This window comes from Leuciscus leuciscus, assembly GCF_965113295.1.
Source record: "Leuciscus leuciscus genome assembly, chromosome: 20".
Classification (NCBI taxonomy): Eukaryota; Metazoa; Chordata; class Actinopteri; order Cypriniformes; family Leuciscidae; genus Leuciscus; species Leuciscus leuciscus.
This window is the reverse complement of record NC_138744.1, coordinates 17,784,225-17,802,665: the sequence shown is the minus strand read 5'-3', so window position 1 is coordinate 17,802,665 and position 18,441 is coordinate 17,784,225. Positions and strand designations below refer to the sequence as shown.

Sequence of the window (18,441 nt, the reverse complement as noted above, 5' to 3'; positions counted from 1 at the left end):
ATCGATCCATCTCTGAGACCAACGCCCCTATGAATAAGAATGTGCACTAGACCATTTTGCCGTTTTTATCTGCATTTTCTATTGATCAACAGCTTTTTAAACACTAAAGGGCAAAAATCCACAACATCTCTGTATTTTGGCTCTGAAAGTGTTTATTGAAATATTACATTAAAAAATTAGAGAAGCTCATTCTCCCTTCACTAACAAACTCATCATTCATCGACAGCCACCTCACACTCTCTCCATCTCTCACATTCACAGGAATCGGTGGGTGTGTGGGTACAAGCCTAGCAGCATCTCAATCTAATTCATTTCGGTCTTCAGAAAACTGGGATGTTATGTGTCACATTTTCATCTTGCGCAATCTGAACTTAAACGTCTGTGCATAAATCAGATTATGTCTTCTGCACAAATGTATTACAAGGAAAGTCCTTTTCTATGTCATTGTCACTACTTCCTACGGCCCCTGGCAGCAGCTTTGGGGGCTGCAGGCTGATTGGATGTGTTGAGAGAGGAAGTGAGAGAATGGGCCTGCAGGTCAACTCTCTGCTGCAGAATGCCAGTCAATAGGAACTCTGTGCTGACCACGGGCAATGACATACTCACTGCCTTCTGACAAAGCCCCCTGTCCTGTTCACATGACACCACCACAGTGTGCTCCTGAATAGAGAGGGAGAAACCACAATCAAATATGGGAATAAGTAATATGTGCAACAAAATTAGAGAATATATGCACTGGTTCTGGGTACCTTCTGAGCAGAAGGCATTTTAGGGAGGAAACGTGCACCGCAGCAGGTGATGATTTCTTTCATTTGAGATGGTTCTGGCATCACAGATGGGGTTACGTGAATCTCATAACCCTATAGAAGCAAAATTAGAGGAGAGAATATGTGTGATGGAAATAGTATACTTTGGGTTTGATACACAAAGGCGGAAGAGCTTGTGAGGGACTAACCTTTAAAAGACGTTGACTTTGAGCGGTTTGCAGTGTCTTCTGTAGGCTGAAACTAAACTTCTTCTCTTGCTCGACGTCTTTCAATATGTATTCATCAGTAGAAAGGAAATGGCCAACTTTTCCACACTGGGGGAGAAAAAGATGTTGTCACACTAAAATTCTAATTAAAGTTCAAAATAAAGTCTGTATTATGTACTTGTTAGACTTCTTTAATTATATAGCTAGAAACCCTTAAACATACATACATTATATATATATATATATATATATATATATATATATAAAATCATCAATACCATAAAAAAACATTCTTGACCAGGAATTATACAGTAAAATTATTTTAAGTTCAGGAAAATTATTTTAATGTTAATTATTGTAAACATGATTTTTCAAAACTGGTAATAATATTTCATAATATTACGTTTTTTACTGCATTTTTGATTAAATAAATGCAGCATTGGTGAACATAAGAGACTCACCGGTAGTAGAGTATGTGTGTTGAATGTGTAGGGTTATTAAAAGCATTCCTAACATAGATCGTCTACGGCACTGTTGTACACTTTTTTTGTTGTATAATGTCACCCAAAACAGAACCATTTTCAATGTGTGAAAACATCTCACAATGCATTTAAAAAGATACATTAAACCAACATATGCATTTTATGGGAGAAAAGTCAGATAAGGATTGTGGTTTTTAGGTTTGGCTTGGTTTGAATCAGGAACATTTCTGTAATAATCACTCCCTCACCTTCTTAAGCCAATCAGGATTCACGATCGGTACCCCTCTGGCAACAGCGCACAAAAACTTGACAGTGCGTCTTGCTTTATCAGTCACCAGGTGAGTCATATCGTTCACCCCTCTCGCCAGACTTCCACCCAATCGAGAGACCACTCTTTCTCCATCTTCATCCGTCAGCCCAGTGAATAACACCTAAAAGAGAAGAGGGCAGATTGGTGTCATCCACACAGTGAAAAAACTTGCTAGTTAATGTCTGTATCCGAGGGTGTGTGTGACCTTGTACGCCTGACTGGAAACAGAGCGCCTTGGAGTCTTGGGTGTGGGTGACGGAGCCTCTTCTGTGGATGTGCTAGTGTTGGCTGCTCTCTTGCGACCTCTGCTGTTGCTTTGGGGTACAGAAGTGTCATTTACCATCTCTGCATCTTGTTCAAGCTCATTGCTCATTCCGACATTTACATTCTTCACACCAGAATGCCTGCCTCCTCTCCCCCTGCCTTTCCCAGAAGTTTTAGTTTGGGAAACTTCCTGCGGCTCTTGTAGCTTCACACTCTTCCTGCCTCTGCCTCTTCCTCTCGTCCCTTGGTTTGAGGTTATGACACTATTAGCAGATCTCTCAGAACTTCTAGAACTGGAGCGGGATCGGGAACGGGTTGTTGAATTGGAGTCCTGCTCTTTGTCTTCGACACCAATAGCTAGTCCTCTCTGGCTAGACTGTCTAGCACTGATTGGTTGCTCATTAGTTGTCTGTCTCCCTCTGCCCCGTCCCCGTCCCCTGCCCCTGCCCCGCCCTCGGCCACTCTGGATGGATGGCTCCTGTTGTGAGGATACAGATTGTTCCGAGTTGATAGATGAGCTTGAACAACGACGTGATCGTCTGGCAGGAGGAACAAGAGGAGTTTCCAATTCTGTTTTGTCCTCCTCCAATCGCTCATTCTTTTTTGCTTCCTGATGGTTCCCATCCTCTGTTTCTTTTTGTTCTCTTGCTCTCATCTGAAGCTCCTCATTTTCTTGTTTCTCCTTTTCTAATTGTTCTCTCTCTGCAGCTAATCTTTCCTTCTCTTTTTGTTCCCTCTCCATTTGAATTCTTTCCTCTTCTTTTTGTCTTTGTTCTTCTCGTTCTCTACTCTCTCTCTCCAACCTTTCCTTCTCTTCTCTTTCTAAACGATCCTTTTCCTCCTTTTCCCTCTGTATTCTCTCATTTTCTTTTCTTTTTTCCTCTTCCCTTTTCAGTCGCTCTTTTTCCTCTAATTCCTGCTGCTCTCTTTCCAGTTTTTGCCTCATTTCGGTTTCAGCACTCTCCCTCTCTTCTTGTTCCTTTCTCTCACGCACCAGTCTCTCCTTTTCTTCCCTCTCTCGCTCCTCCAGTTCTTGGAGCTCTTTCTTCATCCTCTCTTTCTCTGCTTGGGCATTCCTCTCCTCCAATCTTTCCTCTTCTTCCTTTTCACTACACTTATGTTTTATACCTGTTCTTCTGGTTCCTCTCCTTGTAGTTTTTTCCTCTTCACTCTCTCCCTCTTCCTCAGACAATGCTTTCCCCCTCTTTCTTTTCCCTTCCTGCCCTTTTCTAGTTTTACCTTGGACTTTACCAGATGAAGGTGTCTCACTCTCCACCTCTGTCTTGTCTTTCCTATGTCTTCTGCTACTTCTGCCACTAGATTCTTCTTGACTGTTTTCCTCACACATGGGCTGTGTTTCAACAACCATGAGATCAGAGTTTGGTTCAACAGACTGTGCTGGTTCACCTTCATCATCTTTTTTTCCTCTGCGAGATCTTTTGGATCTGATGATACTCAGATTTTCATCCCTTCCAGTTCCATCCTCACAAACAGGCTGTGTTTCTGTGATAGTGGAAAGGGAACTGACGGTAGCTTCAGCAGGTTGTGGAACGCTGTCTTCTTTTATCTGTCTTCCCCTGCGGGATCTCCTGGATTTGATTCCACTGCTCAGATTTTCATCTCTTTCAATCACTTCCTCAGGAACTGGTTGGGTTTCTGTGATAGTGTGATGAACAGCAACCTCAGAAGTTTGTGGAACCTCATTGTCTTTCTTTGGTTTTCCTCTGCGTGATCTTCTGCTTGACGTTTTACTGCTGAGGTGTTTCTCCTGTTCTTCATCTTCTTCATGCATAGGCTGTGTTTCAGCTATCATGAAATGGGAGCTGGAGTGTTTTGGGAGTTCTGTGGAGTTGTGTTCATCTATCTGGCCTGTGCTAACTGCCTTAGTCAGATCTTCACATGGTGCTTCTTCTTCACACATAGGTTGAGTTTCAGCGATAGAGACACAGGATTTCAAGCCTGTTTCAGCAAGCTCTGGAGATCTGAATTCATCTGTTTGTTGTCCTGTACTTGGTGCACCATTGTTGATCCCACTCTTCAGATCTTCATCCAATGCTTGTTCCTCCTCACACATCAGTTGCGTTTCTGTGATAGTGTGATGCACAACATTCTCAGCAGGTTGTGAGGCTTCCTTTTCTTTTTTTGGTCTGCCCCTGCGTGATCTTCTGCTAGGCACCTTGCTGCTGAGCACTTTCTCCTGATCTTCATCATCTTTACCAACATGTTGTGTTTCAGGGATTTCAAGACTGGAAGTAGAGGCTTTTTCAGTTTGTTGTATGGGTTTGCCTTTGTCAGTTTGTCTTCTACTGACCTTGTTTAGATCATCCTCTGGTGCTTGGTCTTCCTCAAACATTGGTTGCGTTTCAGCGATGGTGATATGGGACCTGGTAGGTTTTTCTGTACGAGTACTGCTGATCACATTGTCCTGATCTGGTGCTTCTTCATCATCATCACCCATTGGTTGCGTTTCAGCTATGGTGACACGGGAGCTGGAGTTGTTTTCATCAAGATATGCAGAATCACATTTCTCAGGCTGTTGTCTTGTACTTGGTTTCTGAAAGCTGTCACCACTCAGATCAACATCTGTTGCTTCTTCCTCACACATGGGCTGAGTTTCAGCAATGATAAGATAGGAGCTGGAGTGTTTACCTTTGTGTACTTTTCCTCCACCATGGATTTTCCTGCCTTGTTTCATGTTCAACTCCTCTTCACCCTCTTGCGTTTCATTGATGGTGTCTGCCTCCATGAGCTGGGTGGGCTCACTCTGATTAAACTCTTTGTCTTCTCCCTCCCACATGAGTTGCGTTTGAGCTGAGAAGAGAGAAAAGGGCTGTGTCTGCTCTTCTCGTCTTGGGGTGCTGGCGATGATTATAGTGTCTGCTGTGGAAAGGTGAGAGTAATTAGGTGTCTCTTCATCCTCCTCCACATTTGCTACAGGAATGAACTGAGTTTCAGCATTGGAGAGGTTGGAGTAGAGTTGGGTATGGCTCAGTGGCTCCTCCTGTTCTTCCTCTCTGTCTGTCTCTGTGCCATATGCCTGCGTAGCCTCAAGATCAAGCTGCTTTGGCTTGAACCCAGCACTGGCCCTAGCAGCACCTGGATTTGACATTAAAGACAATGTATGGGTTCAGTATAAGTTAAGTTCAACTGAATGCATTTGTGGCATAATACTGATTAGCACAAAAAATATATTTGGACTCATTCACACAAAAAAAAGAAGAAAAAAGCTAGGTTATGGTGACGCACTTACAATGGAAGTGAATAAGGCCAATATTTGAAGGATGTAAAAGTAGAAAATTGTCGAAATTGTAATGTAACTTTCATTCATTCTTCTGTTAAAACGTGTATTATGTTGCGTTGTGTTGTCATGATATAAAGTTTTAAAACTGAACAACTTTGGACAGAAAACGTTTACCACTTTTTTTCACACAAAAATCAACATGCATACTGTTCACATCGTGTGGCTATACTTTTGAAATGGAATATTTTGATGTTTACAGATGGGCATTTCAACTTAAAAAAAAAGAAGCAATTTTAGACATTTACTGTTTTGTGAATATGATGATAAAAAAAAGAATGAGATTAATAGGCAGGAAGTGAAAGGGATGGTTACCATATATTTGTGTGGGTGGTAGGTCCCAGTCTTCTAAGTGACCAAAATCTTGGGTTGGTTCCTCAAGACAAGTCTTTGCTTGAGAATGATGGTCTTTTTTTTTATGGGTGCTCTCTTCTGACTGCATTGCTTTGCCACCCACATAAGCCTTCTGACTCTCTGCAACCTTCACAGCTTTGCCTGGTACAGGTTTAAAAGGATCCTCATCATCTGTTTCACTGTTTGACAGAAGATCTCTGGCCTTTATCTTCTCCTTGTCCTTATTCTCTTCATCTACATCTGTGTCACTGTCCATGTGGAGCTCTGTCCCTGGAGTTGATGTAGGTCTGACATCACTTCCCTCTCCAATGGGATGTGAAACCTCTGTCACCATGGAAACCTTCATGGGATTTTCATCTTCAACATCAGTGTCACTGTCCAAGTTGAATTCTGTAGGTGGTGGTGCTGATGAAGTACTTTCTGTAACTGCTAAAACTTCTGCTTTCTTTTTGGAGACATTTTCAGTTATAGGAGCCTCATTATCCTCAACATCGGTATCACTGTCCATATGAAGATCTGCTGAAGGTACTGATTTTACCTTTGGAGCTTCTTCAATCAGAGCCTTTTGTTCAGTCTTACTTTTCTCTTCCTCTTCTTCAACATCTGTATCACTGTCCATATGAAGTCCAACTGAGGATACAGATTTATCAAGAGTTACTGCATTTTGAGCCTCTGGTTTAGCCTTATTTGCCTCTGGCTCCTCTTCCTCAACATCAGTATCACTGTCCATATGAAATTCAGCTGAAGGTACTGGTCCCACCTTTGGAGCTTGTTCAAGCTGAGCCTTTGGTTCAATTTTGCTTTTCTCTTTCTCTTCTTCTTCAACATCAGTATCACTGTCCATATGAAGTCCAACTGAAGATACAGATTTCTTTAGAGTTATTGCTTCCTGAGCCTCTGGTTCAGCCTTACTTGCCTCTGGCTCCTCTTCCTCAACATCAGTATCACTGTCCATATGAAATTCAGCTGAAGGTACTGGTTCCACCTTTGTAGCTAATTCAGGCTGGACCTCTGGTTCAGTCTTGCTTTTCTCCATGTCCGCTTCAAAATCAGTGTCACTGGCCAAGTTGAGAGCTAGCAGGCCAGGTTTAGATGAGTTTGAAAAGGGTTCACCGGAGGTTTCCCTCAGTCTGAATCGGTCCATTGAGGCCGAAGATGGAGTGATGGAGCTCTCATCCTCACTGAGAAAATAAGACAGAAAATAGTGAAGTTTATTTTAAAGGTCCCATTGCATGGATTATTTTATTATTTTAGAATGTTTCCTGGGGTGCCCTTATAATGTTAGTATGTTTTTTAGATCAAAAGTTGTTATAATTTAGAAATAAAAGGCATATTTCCTAGCCTAATTTTAGCCTCTGATTTGAACGCTCTGTTTGAAGGGGCGTGTCTGCTGTGAGACTTCAGTGTAAACGCCCACTGCTGTGATTGGCTGACATGCTTGCATATGAAATATCTAGCATTACATGTGGAACTCTCTCGAAAACTTTTACTATTACAGCTATAATACGTTTTTACTATTACAGCTATCGAGATTAACGAATCGTGAGAAGTTTTTTAAAGGGATACTCCACCGTTTTTTCATATTAAACTATGTTATTCCCTTAACTAAGACGAGTTGATACATACCTCTCTCATCTCAGTGCGTGCACTAAATCACTCTGGCGCGCAGCGACACTTTGATAGCACTCAGCTTAGCCCAGTATATTCAATGGTATCTAACAGCAATGAATTTAGAAGTGACCAAACACATCAACGTTTTCCCTATTTAAAAACAGTTACACAAGTAGTTATACGACCAAGTATGGTGACACAAAATAAAACGAGGCGCTTTTCTAAGCGGGTTAAAAAGGATAACTATAATGTATGGCGGAATAGCACTTTTGGGAATACTTCAACTCAGCGCAGTAAAAAGTCACGCCTGATCCTCTTCCCACTATTGACAGAAGTGAGAGGAAGAGGATCAGGCGTGACTTTTTAAAAGATTGCAATCTCAATTCAAACACACACATGATCTCATTCCTAAATGACAACGATTCACCTGTGTCTATCCTTTAACGAAATCACACCGGAACATTCAAATCTATGTTTGTGCTAATCTATGAATCATGCAGCTCTATTTATTTCTACAGTATATAGGGAAAATCCCATAGGTGTATTGTACAGTTTAAAACATAAAGGTGCAGTTCATTAGTGAAATTTTGAGGACACTGTCCATTGTTAATAATTTAACAATGCATGAAACACAGAAAGAACTTTCAAACCAAGCAGCTTTGTGGTTAATTTGAGCGACCAACTTCAACCTGAAGCAAAATCTGTGAAAGGAAAATTTCCCAAACAAAATTTCCAATCACATGGATTCCTACTAATTAGCCTACAGGATTTTGTCTGTGAAATTCAGAAGAACTGTTACTACATTGAAACTATATTATATTGAGAACCTGATCATCATAAAAGTTAAACAACATGAGAAGACGAGTGACATTTACATCAAAATGGCAATTAATCTATAACAGAACCTCAAATGTGTCTGAACTCATTTACTGAATAGAAAGCGCTGTCTGTGTGCCTGTCACTGCATGAATTTGCATCAAGCCAGGCAGATTTTTTTTTTCATTCACTCCATTGTTTTAGGTTGCTTCATACATACCCATTTTGCAAAAGGCTGATTGGCTAAACAGGTTAATAGTAACCTAATAACAGCTTTTAATAACACATTTTTTGTTTCTTACAAAGATTGATGGGACTCATTGAAACTTTCAAGCTCATAAAAATAAAGTTAGAGTGAAATGAATCTATATGACTCAACTGGTATATTGTAAGTGTTCTGATGTGACACTTCAAGCCTTAATGTGCTTTCAAATCATATTTTTCAAACATTCATTTAATAACTACAACAAATAGGGCAATACGAACCTCAATGGTTCATGCACATTGCATGACATTTTAATTTGAGATTAAATAATGGCTTACATTTCTATCATACAACACAACTGCGTTGACTTAACTGAATTTACCAGCTGAGTCGTATTTGTAGAAAAGTAAGAAAGTAATTTTTCTTTAAGTATATATCCGTTGCCCTGCTTTATGCAGTAACACGTCAACATTATATAACCAAACTATTATGTCTATAATAGTTTGGGAAAAGTTCAAAGGGAACATTAAAAAAAACATTCAAGAAACATTCAACCTACCTCTCTGGAATGACTTTTTTTGCAGGGGTCAGGAATGATGAATTTGTGGAACTACACAGATGAGAGGAGGACGCTGAGTCTGAAACTACAGCAAAAGAGCAAAAAGAAAGCATGAAAATAGTGTGCTACCATAGCTTTCAGTAATATTCTTTAGGTCTCACTTTACTTACCAAAATCTTTCCTCTCATCACTCTCTCCATCTGAACCAGAGTCTGAATCAGGTACCAGGGTGATCTCAGGTTGTTTGTGAGCTGGTTGTGGTGAACACATTTTGGGATCTTCATCCTCAGGGCTCCATAAAGGCACAGGAGGCAAGGCACTCCTCTCTTTCTCTTTCAACCCATTCTGCACGCCTTTCCTCAACTTTGACTCCGAGTCACTGCTTGATAGCGGCGAACAATCCTTTTCCTCCTTTTTGGAAAGTCCTTTCTCTGGGGTTTTGTGTGTATCTCTCTTCGAGATGTTTAGGCCAATGTACTGACAAGGCACATCAGCGATCACCACACTATCTCCCTCGGTCAAAGCATAACGTACCTGAGGCGTCAGCTTGAATCTGCCTTTTCTGGTACCATTCATACTGCCCATGTCCCATAAAAGTGCTTCCACAGCATCACCGTTACCGGAGCGGAAAACCGAGATGGAGATGACAGCATGCCGACCGGACACAGATCGGGCCGGAAGCAGAACAGAACAGGCAGCAGGATCACGGCCCAAGACATTCTCTCCGACGTAGAGAGGGAATTCTAAATGAATGTGTGAAGAGAGAAAAAAAGAAATGAATGCCATAATTTCAATAATGTTCAGGAAATAATCATTTCAAAAATGTTCAGGAAATATTAGTTATACAATATCACATTAAAGGTAGTCAGGTTTATTGTCTCACCTGTCTCTGGTATGTGGTCATTTTTAAACACCTTCAGTGTAGCTAACTGTTCTCTTTCTGGTCTTCCTACTTTCTCCTCCTCCTCTTCTTCTTCTTCTTCTTCTTCAGAGAAAGGATCCTCAATCTGCTGAGTGGCATCCATCTTCCTCTCTGGCTAAAGGATCAAGAGTGATGTTACAACAGAAATACGGTTGTTATGGATACCATTCACAATGTAAATAAAGACTTTTTAAGCCCGAATGTATGCATTACACACATAACAACATTGCTAATCATCATTCTCAGTTTTATGATTAGAGGAGATGTATATGTGTAATAAAAGTTTACTTAACACATTTGGCATGATATTAGGCCACTAATGACTTTTTTATTATTTCTTAATCGAATATGTTTTGCTAGTGCAACAGTGGAAGCAGTTAATTAGCTAGAGAAATGAAAGCAATACTTCTCATGAAAATGTAATCAGAAATTATTCTTCCCATCATAATGCAAAGGTAAATATGCAAGACATGGCCATTGTTTACGTTTGTGCTGGTATATCGTCATGATCCACTGCATTTAATAAAAACGTGCGCTTACCTTATCATGCAGAACACTTGGAAACCATTTCCTGAAAACTAAGGACCGCCTTTTAAACGAAGACTACTGATTTGCTAGTCAAGCTGTCAGTCAGAGAGTGAGCCTACACTGATTGGGTGAAAATGCGTCAGAGCGGCTTGATTGGTCAACTGAGAAATAGAAGTCGTCTTTGTCCAAAGTTTTCCGCGCTCTCTGCAGAGGGGGCGTGTTTGGTAGGGTGCTTCTCACTTCTTATTTGTGCATCCTCGTTTCCTTTCCCCGAGGGAAGGCTGCAAGGAAAAAAAGGATGACGGAGGAATCGAATGAAAACTTTTTTATACATTGGAATACTTGATCATGATCACTCGAGCGTCACTTCAAAGCGTCATCAGCAGCGCTCAAAGTATCTGACCTTCTGCTGTTGAAGTTTGGTTAATTAAGAAATTCATAATAAATAATAATAAAGCAAGATACCCTGTTGAAATATGTGTGATGTGTGGTTTACATAAACTGCAGTGGTAAAGTATAAATTAAAATGATTGTGACCGATGTGAAGGGGGAGGAGAATTGATACGTGCGTCACGTTTAGTCGATAAAAGACTTCCGCAAAGGCTACACCTGTGCATCCTCGCTCATGACTCCTCTGCAAGCCTCCTCACTCCTCGTTCCTCTCCTCCTCGCGAATTGAGATGTCCTTCAAGATGGCTGAGCTCGATCGGTTTCTTAGGATGGAGCGAGGAGAAGGGGAGGGTTATTGAGAAGCACCCAAAGTTTTTCCTACATCAGGATTTTTGAGAAGCCATAATTAAAATATTTCTTACTTGTATATATGTCTGAACCTCACGACTAAGGTTAATTGATTAAAATCTATTAAAAACTATATATATATATATATATATATATAGTATTACGTGTATATGCCTCATATGCATACTCCCATATCATTTGTATATCGTGCTGTACTTTACTGTAGTATGAATCATGTGTTTAATGCAGGCAATTCACTAAGGCATTATTCTTCTAAGTGCAATCTAAGTGTGACTGTATTGGTTCGACCTGAGCTTCTTCAAGGATGTGTACCATGCCAAAAACTACAGCAAAAACTTATTATTAATGAAATCATTTTCATTTTTATTTTGGTTTCTCCAGAGGCTCAGTTTTTTTTCCACAAGGGACAATAAAGGAACATCAAAACATTTAAAATATGACATATATGCAGAAACACTTAAAAGTATGGGCTCAGAAATTAGACATAACAGAGTCCAAAATTGCACCAACAATCAATTCAACATGCTAAAACTTTCTTTCCATCTGCATAATCTAAAATACTTTCCTGTATCATCCATTAATCAATGTCCTCCTGTAGACGTTGGCTGGCGTCCAAGCGAGGTTAAGATTAAATAACCCTGTTACCCTGAACCTGTTATTTTGTCTTTCTTTCATTCGGTCCTTTTCTTTTCCTTCATTTTTCACACAACATACTTTTCTCTTCGAAACATTTCTTTAAATACTGTGATCAGACCCATTAAGGGTCACGTTGAAGTGCCATAATCTCACAGAGTTGCCCTGTTCTAGTGCAATAGTAACAAAAGAAAACACAAAAAAACACCATAATAATAATGATAATAATATGCATAATTTGCATACAAAAAGAAGCAAATGTTAAAATTAAAGAAAAATGAGATGTTACTGTCCTTGTCCCCGCCATCTATTCAATTATAACATTGATTCTAACTGGATGTTTGCCTTTTTTTTCTTCCTTTTTCTGTAAAGAGAGCAGCTGACCATCAGAATAGTAAAGAAATCACCAAAAAGTGAGCAATTTGTAATTGTAAACACGGTTATCCACCTACTCTGTGTTTAAGAACATTCTTTCTGCCTTCCTCTGGTTATTTTTGGCCCCATTGGTCTAGTGCTAATTCCTACTTCATCTGATTGAGACACTAAATGTTGTTGCCATACTTTGCTACATTTACTTGAACACACTATCCCCCCCCCAAACACCCTTTCATTTCCTTCTTAAGCATCGTCATCTGCCTCTTCCTCAAACTCGCCCTCTTCTTCAGCGGTGGCGTCCTGGTACTGCTGGTACTCGGACACCAAATCATTCATGTTGCTCTCCGCCTCTGTGAACTCCATCTCATCCATCCCCTCTCCCGTGTACCAGTGCAGGAAAGCCTTACGCCTGAACATGGCCGTGAACTGCTCGGAGATGCGCTTGAACAGCTCTTGGATGGCCGTGCTGTTGCCGATGAAGGTGACGGCCATTTTGAGACCCCTAGGAGGAATGTCGCACACGGCGGTTTTGACGTTGTTGGGGATCCATTCCACGAAGTAGCTGCTGTTCTTGTTCTGGACGTTCAGCATCTGCTCGTCGACTTCCTTCATGGACATGCGGCCACGGAACACGGCGGCGACGGTCAGGTAGCGCCCGTGTCTGGGATCGCAGGCTGCCATCATGTTCTTGGCATCGAACACTTGCTGCGTGAGCTCAGGCACGGTGAGGGCGCGGTACTGTTGGCTGCCTCGGCTGGTCAGAGGGGCGAAACCGGGCATGAAGAAGTGCAGACGGGGGAACGGAACCATGTTGACTGCTAATTTCCGCAGATCTGCATTTAGCTGGCCGGGGAAGCGCAGGCAGGTGGTGACCCCGCTCATGGTGGCAGAGACCAGATGGTTGAGGTCGCCGTATGTGGGAGTGGTGAGTTTGAGGGTGCGGAAGCAGATATCGTATAAGGCTTCATTGTCTATGCAGTATGTTTCGTCTGTGTTTTCCACCAGCTGATGGACTGACAGTGTGGCGTTGTATGGCTCCACTACGGTGTCAGAGACTTTTGGGGAAGGGACCACACTGAAGGTGTTCATGATGCGGTCAGGGTACTCTTCACGGATTTTGCTGATCAATAGGGTGCCCATGCCGGAGCCGGTTCCTCCGCCAAGGGAGTGAGTGAGCTGGAAACCCTGCAGGCAGTCACAGCTCTCGGACTCCTTACGGACCACATCCAAAACCGAATCCACAAGCTCCGCCCCCTCCGTGTAGTGGCCCTTGGCCCAGTTGTTACCAGCGCCGCTCTGTCCTGTGAGGTGACAGGGAGGAAGTGCACACATCAGAATGTGCAAGCTGATACATTTTACATCTGTTTTTATATTAATTTGCTTTTGCTACTTTTATTAGATTTTTTTTTTACATTATATCTAAACATTTTTAACATATTCACTTTTGCCAGTCACTCACCAAACACAAAGTTGTCTGGTCTGAAGATCTGTCCGAAGGGTCCTGAACGCACAGAGTCCATGGTGCCAGGCTCAAGATCCACTAGAATAGCTCTTGGCACATATTTACCTCCTCCACGAGACAGAGAGAGAAAGAGAGACATGGGAAAGAAGCAGACCAGCTCAGTACACATACGAAAATAAATATATAAAATAAGCTATCAAACATGAAGGCTGAGTTGCCATTTTCTCTTGACCTTTAGATGTCAGTTCAATTCAAATGTGATTTATTTGCACTGTTACAATGTATTGCCAAAGCATTTCTAATGTTTACAGTAATTCTAGAACAGATGAAAACAAATGATAAAAAATTAGTAATTAAATACAACAATCAGCATTTTAGAATTCTATGAACACTTTTTGTGTCAATATATTGTGCCGCTAATAAGATACAATCTCGTTTTTTCACCTAATAAATATTGAAGTTGTGTATTATCGTTTAACTTTCTGAAGCCATGCAGGGTTAATTATTTCACATTTTTGGAGAGAATTTTAGATGTCACCAAGTGTCATCTCAACACATTTATTGCATTGTTATGCTTTATACACTAATAATTAATTTAGATTTGTGAAATTAAAATATTGTTTTAATACTGAATTGAAAAAATTTAAAACTGACCTTCAGAACTGGGGCAGAATATTGTTGCTGGTCTAGGTTCATATTTAATAATTTATCTAATTATTAAATGTAATAATTAAAATAATTGTATTTTATTCTATAACTAAATTGTCAAAATGAATACATTTACATTACTTGCTTACAAAGTATTTCACATTAATGACAACTATTTTTAGTTGTTTCCATTTATTTCCCTAATAGTCAGCATGAAGCGGAAATTGTGACTGTCTTTTCTTCTCTATTGTGACATATTTCCAATTCGAATGAGAAAAAAAACTTGACTTTGTCCATGGGTAGTTGATTGGATCGTTGTCGTTTGCTAATTGCTGCATTCATTTCATGTGAGTGACAGGTTGTCAGTTCGTGCAGGAGGAGAGGGATTATTGTCCTGCCTTGCTGGTGAACGCATCATCAGAGAAGATAAGTGATGTCATAATGAGGGGGAGGGGCATTACTTTTTTTGATTAAAGATTACATTTTTGGATTTTTTTTTAAAAATAATGATGTGCACAGATAAATCATTTACAATAATCTTTACAATAACTTTTAATGGGGACACACTGTTATTAAAGGGAGCATCTTCCCCATCTTGCCCTATTGTGTATCTTAGTAAAGTACCTGTTGCTTCGTTGTAGTAGACACTAATTCTATCCAGCTGCAGGTCACTGTCTCCATGATAGGTTCCTGTTGGGTCGATTCCATGCTCATCACTAATGACCTCCCAGAACTGCAAAAAACACACAGCAATTAAAACTTGCATGCAATTCAGTAAATTCTAGATCAATTCTATCTTATTAAACACTGAGAACATATTGAGAAACAGTGTCAACTAATCACTAATCTGGAATTGGCTTCAAATGAGTTTTAGCTCAGAAAGAGGCTTTATTGATGTTTAAATCGTTAATTCTATGTTACTCTCCTAGTGACCTTAATCTGAGAGAGAAGCAGGGAGAGAGGGGTCGAGATGAACTTAATAAGGCAGCGAGCGAATGCGAATGGAGAAAGAAAAGATTGTTCTCGGGATATATTGAAAATAATTGTTTTGAAAGAATGAGGCCAATAAACTGGAAGGCGCTGACTGACACAGCCCTACAGTGACCCTGCTCTGATACTCTTGCCTATCAAAAACCTGTTACTCCAGGCAGCCTACATTTCTGCTGTGTCATCACATAATATCATCATAAAATACCATGCTGACACATATGAAATCATTCGGCTTTACATATTTGACACTCCTGGATACATTTCATTTAGCCAATTAATCCAGCAAATCAAAGGTTTTCCAAGAATATGTCATTTACTTTTGAATTAGTTATGTTTCATTTAGATCTGTATACTGAGGGGATGGGTAGCAGCTGTTAGAGCTATTAAGTCCAGTTGTGGATGCCTCCTCCTCCCCGCCTTGACCTCAGATGAGTTTAACAGACACTCACTATCTCATCATGTGAAAGGCATTTCAAAGTCTTTTAAAGGATGAGGACGATTTAACCCAATTTCTGATGCCACAGAAGACATGCTACATCTCATGGGCAATCTTTAAAAAATGTGCATCTTTAATGGGGCCATGGGTGTGAACATGTCCTTATTGGCAGCTTTAATCTCTATGTTGATGTGGCAAAGAATTGGATTTAAAGGAATAGTTCACTTAAAAATGAAAACTCATCATAATTTATTAACCCTCAAGTTGTTTTTAAACCTGTATGAATTTCTTTCTTCTGCTGAACACAAAAGATAATATTTTGAAGAATGTCGGTAACCAGACAGTTGATGGACCGAATTGACTTCCTTAGTAGGAAAAAAATACTATGGAAGTCAATGGGGTCCATCAACTGTCTAGTTCTTCAAAATATATTATTTTGTGTTAAGCAGAAGAAAAAAATTCATACAGGTTTAAAAACAACTTGAGAGTGAGTAAACAATGACAGAATTTTCATTTTTTAAGTGAACTATTCCTTTCCTTCAATGGATTAATTGGATATTTTAAATGCATAGATGTGGGTAATACTTTTATGAGAACAATTACAGTTAAAATAACCTAATTTTAGGGCAAATTAAACAATGACTTGTGCAAAAAGCACACTAAAATAACTTTATTTAACTGATTAAGAGTTAATAATTTCACATTATTAACCTTATTTAATAACAACTACTATTACAATTGTTTATTGTAGCCTAATTCTCCATCGCCCCACCCTTCCCATCCTCCCCATCCTCCTCCGCTTGACCATTGACCACAGCGGTCAATATCTGCAAAATTAATAAAATTAAGAATTTAGTCAAAAGGCAGAAAAGACTTGCTAAAAGTATTTCGCGTGAAAATGATGTTAAGGTATGCGGTAGTGATATTAGTGGCATGCATCATATGTCATGGCTCGCGAGCTGGTCCTGTCATGACAGCTGTTTAAAGGGCTCGTGACACTGATAACGGGTAGTTTCATTACTGAGAGAGCTCTGCTGTTCACATCAGATCCGCCACACCCGGTGCGCATTGAGAAGAATGAAAGAAAGAAAGAGGACAGACCCCCCTTTCCCACAGTCAATCCATTCACCCACATCTCTGTTTTACAGACAAAGAGGTTTATGGTTAGAGTCTACGGAATGTGAGCATCATTTATTTAGAGAAATAGCTATACAGAGCGTGTTAAAGAAATAGTGAGAATGAATGAAGAGTGGGATCCGCAAATTTAGGGCGTGAATGAAGGGGGTTCACAAGGACACAGCAATGTGGGTCTATAAAACTGTCCAACGTGTTGCTAGTGTAATGCATTATTAATAACATTTGGTAAGATGTGCAATGCAAAAAAATAGGTCTGTTCTGCATAACAGTGTGCCTTCTAATATGTTCAGAAACAAAATTAAGATCAAATCTTGCTGTTTTAGATTAAGTAAAAGTTATAAACTAGTATAACACTGGAGTTCTTCACCGGGGCTTTATTGTTGCATTCTGAGACCTCTGCACAGTATTTTTTGTCTCTTAGATTCAAAATATAAATTGCTCACTTTGTAGGCTACTCTTAAAAACTGTTCTTACCTTGGCACCGATTTGGTTTCCGCACTGACCGGCCTGGATATGAACAATCTCCCTCATTGTAACAAATTGTGCGAGAAGTTCTCAGATAAATCTGGAAAGTAACGGGGCGTAGCTCAGAAATAATTTGGGAAAAGCCGGACAAAGGCTTTATATTCCTGGACTGTCTCCAGAACGAGGCTGGGTGGTAGTGGGCGGGGCTCTGCTAGATGTTGTGAGACCTGATTGGTGCATGACCGGACCGGAAGTATATAGGGAGTGTCACTGCCAACAAGGATTGCTTGTAGAAAAAAGAGAGAAACGTCCATAGACAGTATAAGAAGGGAAACGTCTGCTTGTTGTATTCATTTGTGCTCTTCTTATTATGATTTTTTTAGTAAAATTTTTAAAACAAATCACAGACATGTTTTACATCAGACGAGGCTGAATCCAGCTTCTTATTCGCAGCTTCTTATTGACGCTATCCGTTCCACCTTAAATGACGCGAACTTCCGCGTTTGCTGGCTTCTTATTGACGCTCAACTTAGGGACCGTGCGGTTTTTCTCTTTTTCGCGTTTTTTAACGGAATTGTGTTACTTTTGTGTCTATTTTTAGAAGAAAAGAATAATATTTTTTTTAAATGCAAATAACACTGATATATCAGCGAAAATGGACTGTAAAAATATAAAGGCACATAATTAGGCTACAGTATTCTTTAATAATTGTACATGTCATCAGCTCAATTTAGGGACCATGTGGTTTTTCTCTTATTTACACTTTTTGGGGACCCTGTTTATATTGTAGGCCTATCTATTTTCAGAAAATAATAATACATTATTTTGAAAGGTAAATAACAAATAATAATAACATAAAATGACTGTAAAAAATATAATGAGGCCTATACATCAATATTGCAAATAACATAATTTGAATGTATTTAAAAATAAATATATTGAATACTTTTTATTTTTTATTTTTATTATTGTTACAAATAAAAATTTCACAAGGTAACCAGAGATTATGCTCCAGCTTGGATCCAGGCCCTGATGAAGACTGATTATATGATAAATATATATAAATTATCATTTTATCATTGCTTTAAACTGCACATTAATTTTGCTTAAAATTCATGCGTTTGTAAATACTAATTTGTTCTATCTTATAACTGTACTTTCTGATATCTCATAAAATCCTACTGTGGTTTTGTAACAGAAATCTGCATTTTCTG

At 39.7% G+C, this 18,441-nt stretch overlaps 2 protein-coding genes across 3 annotated transcripts; both read right to left on the bottom strand.

Moving 5' to 3' along the window:
• Positions 1-111: 111 nt before the first annotated feature.
• Positions 112-10,386, bottom strand: mdc1 (mediator of DNA damage checkpoint 1). The gene is made up of 10 exons (XM_082149450.1): positions 10,335-10,386; positions 9,756-9,909; positions 9,043-9,615; positions 8,873-8,957; positions 5,643-6,862; positions 1,971-5,125; positions 1,704-1,886; positions 956-1,081; positions 750-860; positions 112-660 (listed from the first exon to the last, which is right to left on the bottom strand). Exons 2-10 carry the CDS (start codon positions 9,895-9,897, stop codon positions 451-453), a joined length of 5,805 nt encoding a protein of 1,934 aa, XP_082005576.1. The 5' UTR covers positions 9,898-9,909; positions 10,335-10,386; the 3' UTR covers positions 112-450.
• A 1,031-nt stretch (positions 10,387-11,417) lies between these two features.
• tubb5 (tubulin, beta 5) lies at positions 11,418-17,392 on the bottom strand. 2 transcript variants are annotated; one of them, XM_082149452.1, is made up of 4 exons: positions 17,237-17,392; positions 14,824-14,932; positions 13,549-13,659; positions 11,418-13,390 (listed from the first exon to the last, which is right to left on the bottom strand). In XM_082149452.1, the coding sequence occupies exons 1-4, from the start codon at positions 17,291-17,293 to the stop codon at positions 12,333-12,335; spliced, it is 1,335 nt and encodes a 444-aa protein (XP_082005578.1). In that variant the 5' UTR covers positions 17,294-17,392; the 3' UTR covers positions 11,418-12,332. The 2 variants fall into 2 exon arrangements, with proteins under 2 accessions (XP_082005578.1, XP_082005579.1); XM_082149453.1 differs by having other exon boundaries at positions 13,549-13,656.
• Between the last annotated feature and the right edge of the window lie 1,049 nt (positions 17,393-18,441).